Source organism: Salvelinus sp. IW2-2015, linkage group LG15 (assembly GCF_002910315.2).
Source record: "Salvelinus sp. IW2-2015 linkage group LG15, ASM291031v2, whole genome shotgun sequence".
NCBI lineage: Eukaryota > Metazoa > Chordata > Actinopteri > Salmoniformes > Salmonidae > Salvelinus > Salvelinus sp. IW2-2015.
The window spans coordinates 6553708-6562550 of NC_036855.1; the positions used below are offsets into that span (position 1 = coordinate 6553708).

The 8843-nt window shown below is 42.8% G+C and overlaps 1 protein-coding gene across 1 annotated transcript in view; it reads right to left on the bottom strand.

Annotated features, from left to right (window-relative positions):
- Nucleotides 1-8843, bottom strand: part of LOC111973959 (multiple C2 and transmembrane domain-containing protein 1-like) — a 285210-nt gene that overhangs the window by 16038 nt on the left and 260329 nt on the right. Inside the window, 3 exon segments of the mRNA XM_070446903.1 lie at nt 637-734; nt 1114-1223; nt 2911-3016. Coding sequence (XP_070303004.1) covers nt 637-734; nt 1114-1223; nt 2911-3016 — 314 coding nt within the window.

Here is an 8843-nt window from a genome sequence, read left to right on the forward strand (position 1 = left end):
TGCCACTGGAATGGCTCTGGAATACCGTAAAACAGCACGGGGCGTGCTGGGGGCGGGGCTGGGTGCGGAGGATTACGATCCTGTAAAGATCAAAGGGGTGGCGGCCAACAGGCGATCAAAGGGGAGTGTGTTGGCGCTAATGTGGCAGGGGATTGGGTCGAGTGTGTGTCTGTGTTTCTCTGCTTCCAGCAGCACAGCCTGAACACTTTCACAAGCTGCCGTTAAACAGCGGCAGCACCTTGGCTGGGCGCGTCCAACCCAGCGGCCTCAGCGTTAATCTGATCTCACGGTTAATGTAGAACTAAACCGCGTGAGGGTGGTTAACTGTTGGTTTAACTCTGTAATGACTCAGTCACAACAGAAATTCTTCTGGATGGATTCAATCAGACAGCCCATAAAGGCCTTCGCTCACATGACCTTATTCATTATGTGGAATCAGGAMGTACTGAGCAGGAAAACACTTCATAATAGTTGGGAATATGGTCATATATGGATTGCTAATATGTAATAGCAATAAGGCAGTCGATATTAATCACTGTGGAAATCACTATTAGAAAGCAAAATCTATGAATGCAAAAGTATGGAGAGAGAGAGGGGGAAGAAGGGAGAGAGAGATAGGGATGAAATCACACCTACCACTTGAACATCTGAGGGGACTCTGGACAGGAAGTCCAAGAGTTCGTTGTTGTCAATGGTATACGGGTCACGGAGCTTCTTGCTGAATTTATTCACCCCTGCAGGGAGCGGGGGAAAGAGGGAGGAGAGCTGTTCAGCGCAGAAGTCACAAGAGCTCACATACTTTCTCCCTCTCGCATTCTCTCCCCCTCTTTTTCTCTCCCCCTCTTTTTCTCTCTTTGTATCATCACAGCCCACTTTCAGCCCTCAATGTGTTTCAAAGCAGAGTGCAGACACCATTAGAGACCAGAGCTCCCCTCTCCACCCCTCAAGAGATCCTACCGCTCAGCTCCCTGAGCAACTGTGGCATGGAAGTAGAAATGATGATCTATCCCCAATCTAGCCCGTCATAATGGATACACTTCATTAAGGTACTATACTGCTCCATTGTTGTCTCATAAACGCAATAGACATCAGAATGGATTTTTAGGCACTCACCCCAGGCCAGGACGATGTACCGTAGGGGGATATAGTAGATGAGAACAGTTGCCACACATAGAGCTACGATGGCCAGCCAGCTTAGGAAAGGCACTGTCCAGTTAAAGGTGCTGTAAAGAGAGTAGGGGAGATATGTATTAGTACATGATAACAGGATGATTCACCTATGCGTAGACAGCATGCATCCTTTAGTTCTCCAACTGACTAGGGAGTTTCACTAACTTTACTGCCTATACTAAATGTGTGTACATTTAAAAGCATTAAAAGCAACAACATTTCAGTAATTTAATGGACTCTCTCGACTTACAGTTAGTGCATTCATTTTAAGATAGCTACAGTAGGTGAGAAAACCGCATACACTCAGTCATAATAAGTAAAGTTTTACTTAATAATGTAGCTATCAACAGTCAGTACTAGGAGGAAAAGTGCAATTCTTAATTCAAGAAAGGCAAGGGTGTTCGTTTTTTGTGGGATTAATTAATGTAGCAGAAGCTTGAGTGTGTGTTATTGTGTATGTACAGTGCCAGTCAAAGGTTTGGACACACCTACTTATTTATACTATTTTATACATTGTAAAGGTGTGTTTGGGGTCATTGTCCTGTTGAAAAACGAATTATAGTCCCACTGAGCGCAAACCAGATGGGATGGTGTATTGCTGCAGAATGCTGTGGTAACAATGCTGGTTAAGTGCGCCTTGAATTCTAAATAAATCACAGACAGCGTCACCAGCAAAGCAACCCCACACCATCACACCTCCTCCACCATGCTTCACGGTGGGAACAACACACACCTACTCCGCATCTCNACGGTGGGAACAACACACACCTACTCCGCATCTCACAAAATCTCAAATTTGGACTCATCAGACCAAAGTACAGATATCCACCGGTCTAATGTCCATTGCTCGTGTTTCTTGGCCCAAGCAAGTCTCTTCTTCTTATTGGTGTCCTTTAGTAGTGGTTTCTTTGCAGCAATTCAACCATGAAGGCCTGATTCACACAGTCTCATCTGAACAGTTGATGTTGAGATGTGTCTGTTACTTGAACTCTGTGAAGCATTTATTTGGGCTGCAATCTGAGGTGCAGTTAACTCTAATGAACTTATCCTCTGAAGCAGAGGTAACTCTGGGTCTTCCTCTTCTGTGGCGGTCCTAATGAGAGCCAGTTTCATCATAGCACTTGATGGTTTTTGCGACTGCACTCCACTGCAAATTTTCCGGATTGACTGACCTACACGTTTTAAAGTAATGATGGACGGTCGTTTCTCTTTGCTTATTTGAGCTGTTCTCGTCATAATATGGACTTGGTCTTTTACCAAATAGGGCTATCTTCTGTATACCACCAGAAGGAAAGAAATTCCACTAATTAACTTTTAACAAGGCACACCTGTTAATTAAAAGGCATTCCAGGTGACTACCTCATGAAGCTGGTTGAGAGAATGCCAAGAGTGTGCAAAGCTGTCATCAAGGCAAAGGGTGGCTACTTTGCCTTGATTTGTTTAACACTTGTTACTACATGATTCCATATGTGTTATTTTATGGTTTTGATGTCTTCAGTATTATCATACAATGTAGAAAATAGTACAAATAAAGCAAAACCCTTGAATGAGTGTCCAAACTTTTGACTGGTACTGTATGTATGTGTGTGCGTGGTGTGTGAGTCTGTTTTCCAGCCAGCTCGACAGGGTTGAATAAGATGTGACAGGGACAGGCGGGTAGGCAGGCGGGTGGTGAGGGCGCTGGTGCCAGGAAGCATTGGAGAGGCGGGCCAGGCGCCGAGGAGGAAGCTTACTACTCACTTCTTTATCCTTTCGCCATAGGATGCCACTTCATCCAGGGCATTTTGCACACTGATGCACACATCCTGGATGGCATACAGCTTGTTGATGAAGCCCTTTCTCTCAGCTCCGGTCTGTCAGTCAGTCAGTCAGTCACCACATCCTGGTTCCACTCCGGTCTGGTCAGCTCAGTCACTACATCCTGTCCCACTCCGATCTGTCATCAGTCAGTCACCACATCCTGTCCCACTCCGGTCTGTCAGTCGTACACCACATCCTGACCCACTTCAGTCAGTCAGTCAACCACAGTCCTGTCCCACTGCCGGTCTGTCAGTCACGTCAGTCACCACACTGTCCCACTACCGGTTCTGTCAGTCAGTCAGTCACCACATCCTGTCCCACTCCGCGTCTGTCAGTCAGTCACTACATCCTGTCCCACTCCAGTCTGTCAGCAGTCAGTCACCACATCCTTCCCACTCCGCTCTGTCAGTCAGTCACCACATCCTGACCCACTTCAGTCTGTCAGTCAGTCAGTCACCAATCCTGTCCCACTCCGGTCTGGTCAGTCAAGCAGTCAACGCACAAATCCTGGTCCCACTCCGGTATGGTCAGTCCAGTCAGTCCACCACATCCTGACCCACTCCTCAGTCTGTCAGTCAGTCACCACACCTGTCCCACTCGTCTGTCAGTCAGTCATCACCACATCCTGTCCCCACGGTCTGTCAGTCAGTCAGTCACCACATCCTGTCCAGTCCGTCTGTCAGTCAGTCCTGACAGCACGCTCATTTACTGGGTTGCCATGATTCCTTTTTTTACACTGTTGTGTCTAACAGTAGAGGCTTTTAGGTTGACCTGCGCGTCACTCTCTGTTTTATGGCCTGCTAATGTTTCTCAACCCCATCAAAAGTTGAAAAGAGGAGTCGTCATGGTGCTGACGATGATAATAATGTCATTCTGGTGATGTGTGCTGCCAAAACAAAATGAGCCTGTCTTGGCAGTCGAAACATTCAATCATCCATTTGGCATTTCAGCTAAATTCACCCTAATCACATATTCCTATTTCCCTGTTGCTCGCTGGTAAGAGGGAAAACATTCTGATTTGTTCCGCAGACTTTCAAATGTCTCATAAATCTGGAGAGTAGTCAGTCAACGGAAGGAGGATATCTCCTGATTTGGCTCCCCTTTCAAATCTTTGAAGCTCTTTAAATGTTTTCTTTGTTGAAAGATGCATGTGCCACCTCCTTTCTCTCTCTCTCTCTTTATTCTCTCTCTCTCTCTCTTCTTTATTCTCTCTCTCTCTCTCTTTTATTCTCTCTCTCTCTCTTCTCTCTCTCCATTCTCTGTCTCTCTCTCCTCCTCTCTCCTCTTTCTCTCTCTTCTCCTCTCTCTCTCTCTCTCTCTCTCTCTCTCTCCTCTCTCTCCTCTCCTCTCTCTCCTCTTTCTCCTCTCTCCTCTTTTTCCTTCTCTCTCTAACTGTCCTCCTATGGATACCGTTTCAGAGAAGAACAGGTCCTTGTCTACATGAGCCACATGGACTTCTTTGTTCCTATAGTGTCTCTATACAGATGAATTAAAACATTGTGGCTCTATATATATATATATATCAACGATGCTAATAAATAGCCCTGAGGATCTAAGTAGTCGCATACTCATTAGCGCTAAATGGCGAAACGATTAGAACGTAAAATGATTGATTCTGATTTGTAAGTAGAGGTACTTTTACACATCTCTAATCAGGGCGAGCGAAGTTCTGTTATATATTTGTACCTAACGTCATTCATCGACACTGGGCTTGCACTTTGGAATCTCTAGGAATGAACTAGGCCGTGGTACAGGAAGTCGTATCACTCACATGTAGCACTGATTAGCCCAAGTGTCTAAGCTCCAGACGGCATGTAGTCCCATGGGTTCTACCAGATCTTATCAACCGTCGGAGACTTACGCGTAGTTTTGGGCACTAAAAGCGCACATAGATAACAGAACCCGAAACCCACCACGCCACAACACATTAACAATAAGGGTAACCAAGTCAAATTTGGAACACATCAGTCAAGGGGTTTTGGCTTTAATTGTACTATTTTCTACATGTATGATAATCCGAATTCATTGGGAGGAAAACGCAACAAAAACGAATAGACGAGACAACTCATATGGAGAATTTCAATCGGTATCACAAGTTTAACAAAATCAAAGGGCAAAAGTAAGCCACCACTTCTGCACTGTATTTTAATGATCTATTAGGTTCATCGGTAACTAACACCTATGCGAATATTCTCACAACAATACTGAATGAACAATAAACACTTTCTTCACTATATAGGGCTGTAAAGTTATAATCAACCACTAAATAAAATTTCTGTGGAATTGAGTCACTCAAATATATATAATTTAAGCAAAAACTATGAGGTGGTCGGTAGGAAGAAAGTTATAAAAAGAGCTAATAATAGTTTCTAATGTAGAAAAAGCATCTATACTCTGTTCTCTCATATGCTGCTCGTTTAGCTCACAGAAACATGGAGAGCAGAATGAAAAGCTGGTGGTTCAATATTCCCAGTTAAAGAAAGTTCATGAAGAGATTTTAGTAGTCCCTATTAATTATGGGAAAAATTATGACGCATCGAAAGACAATTCCTAAGCTCATAAATTCTGGCAATACGAGAACAGATTACAAATACCAGCATTTGCAATGTGCATGAGTAACACCACTATCTCGGTGACTTTGGATGTTCTTATAGCACATTTAAGTATTGCCAGCCTAATCTCGGGAGTTGATAGGCTTGAAGTCTAAACAGGCTGTGCATCCGCAGTATTCCAGGCTAACCGAAACCTTAGCTGCCTTGAGAGCACGATATATTAAGCCAGTTCCATTCCCGGAGAAATTTTGGCCAGAGTAGTGGACGGGTTTGTAGACTGCAAGGTCAAAGAAATCCATACAACGGTTGGGCTAGAAGCCCTGCCTGCATATCACCGGAACTACAACCGCTCCACACGAGAGAGGAGCAACGCTACAGCTCCCAGACAAGTTCTTCACTGGCTCTAGGACAAAAATAATATTTGTATCTTACATATTATTACAGGGATAATAACAACCACACGAAAGTGCACCTTGAGCATATTTGCGAGCAATCCTAAATATGAGAGATTCAAACAAGAGTTCCGTGAGACTAGCATGTTTCAGCAAAAAACCACAGTTTCTTTCTATATTATAATTCAATCTTGTCTTCAGATGAGACAGTGAAATAGTCGAGATACCAGTTGGCCGTATATTTGTAATCGAGAAGAGCTGTTGGCTGCAAAGAAACCACTACTGTGCAAACCCCCGAGAACATCTAAAACTCTCACATATGGACAGCTGTTAGAAACGAAGACTTGCACATCTTGACCTGGTCCAATATGTTAAATCACCATCAGTACATATATGTAACATGGACCACTAGACCCATAGTGTAATTTAATCCGATCTTTGTTAGTGTTCATTAAAAGCTACCAAATTCATGTACGACATATCTGGTTGAGGACCACGGTAGGTAGGGCCGTAACTTGGCTTTGGCATAACTACCGCGAGCGCGTGAGACTCATGTACTAGGGAGATATGCACAAGAGAAGTGGTGACATTCAGCACTTGTCTGCTGGAGGTGTATAGCACACATATAGATTGCGAATTCTGATGACGAGAGCAAATCATAGGCGGCACTATACTAGCTATGGACTTCTAGACATCTGTTACCAAAAATATATATTCTTACACGTGTATCAATTGATTTTAACCGAGCAATAGCGCAAATCGCGCCATATCGTTTACCCCATCTGGTTTAGGTGTGTGTGGCGACTCGCTCTAGCAGAGCACGCGTATTGATTAGATCTTTCGATTTTTCTTTTGCGTTCACATACTCAGTACATAGTTAGAGAATCCATCACACCGCGCACACCCTTGTTGACGATAGGGTATTATGAAGTAGATAGATAAATCTAGATTGTAATGGTTTTGGGTCCATCAGACCTTTTGGGATCGTTAGCTACTAAATTAACGGTAACGGAGTACACACCGCACATTGAGCACGATATACAACAACAACACAGGACACACCACACGGAGCTAGGACTACACTATATTAAGTTTAAATTTTCATCAACCCCCATGACAATGAATAGACTCTACATACTGATCCTATGTGTATAGATTTCTCTCTGGAAATTTGGAGGTTATTATATTGCCAAACGCGCCATTTTTTCCCAGTTCCTCTACTTAATGCTAGCTAGCAACTTACCTTGGCTCCTTGCAGCCACAGACATGTCCTTAATCCTGATCCGCTTAATTAAGAAAACTTACTCTTCACACCATGGTGTTAACGACCGCGTTTCCAGCCACTCGCACACGCAGTCTTCCGTTAGTGGATAGGCACATATCTTTAGAAAAATTATACGCAATTCAACTACAGATCGGTTCCAGTCAGACCAAAACACGGACACGAATTACCCGAAATTATTTCTTATGTAATCCTGAAGAACAAACAATGGAAATCGGCCACTATATTAATCGGCCCTCTTATTAGAGGAGTGTTCTAATGTGTTCCTAATAGATTTTTATTTATTTTTATTTTTAATTTTCCAGCCCCCGTCCCGAGGAGGCCGTTTTGTCTTTTGGTAAGGCCGTTCATTGTAAATAACAACTGACTTGCCCAGTTAACTAAAAGGTTAAATAAACCAAAATATTTAAGAACACTGGTTAAGGAGTGTTCTACATGTAGGAATGAACTGTGTGTGTTATTAAGGAGTGTTCTAATGTAGGAAAATGCACTGTGTGTATTAAGGATGTGTTCTAATGTAGGAATGAACTGTGTGTTAAGGAGTGTTTTCTACTAAATGTAGGAATGAAACTGTGTGTTAAGGAGTGGGTTCTAATGTAGGAATGAACTGTGTGTTAAGGAGTGTTCTACTGTAGGAATGAACTGTGTGTTAAGGAGTGTTCTAATGTCAGGAATGAACTGTGTTTTATTAAAAGGAGTGTTTCATGTAGGAATGAACTGTGTGTTATTAAGGAGTGTTCTAATGTAGGAATGAACTGTGTCATGATAAATGTTCTTTTCCATTTCAGCCCCCTTGAGGACTATGACAGTCGCTTTTGCTGCTGCAAGGTAAGAACCTTATTATCAACCGTCCTGAACCTACTGACCTGGTAGTTACATTGAGTGTATGAATGACTGATCACGATGTAGTATGAATGTGAACTTACTGTTCCTACCTGGTTAGTTAGCATTGAGTGTATAATGACTGATCACGATGTAGTATGAATGTGAACTACTGACCTGTGTTAAGTTACATTGAGTGGTATGAATGACTGATCACGATGTAGTATGAATGTGAACTACAGTACTGACCTGGTATTACAATTGAGTTGGGTATGAATGACTGATCGCGATGTAGATGGTTTGTGAACTACTGTACCTACCTGGTAGTTACATTGAGTGGTATGAATGACTGATCACGAATGTAGTATGAATGTGAACTACAGTACTGACCTTGGTAGTTACATTGAGTGGTATAATGACTGATCACGATTAGTATAATGTGAACACTGTAACTGACCGATGGGTAGTTACATTGAGTGGTATGAATGACTGATCACGAATGTAGTAATGAATGTGAACTACTGTTGACCTGGTAGTTAACATTGAGTGGTATGAATGACTGATCACGATGTAGTAATGAATGTGAACTAACTGTACTGACCTGGTAGTTACATTGAGTGGTATGAATGACTGATTCACGGATGTAGTATGAATGTGAACTAACTGACCTGGTAGTACAATTGAGTGGTATGAAAATGACTGATGCACGATGTAGTATGAATGTTGAACTACTGACCCTGGTAGTTTTTACATTGAGTGGTATGATGACTGATCACGATGTGTAATGAATCGTGAAACTACAGTACTGACCTGGTAGTTACACAT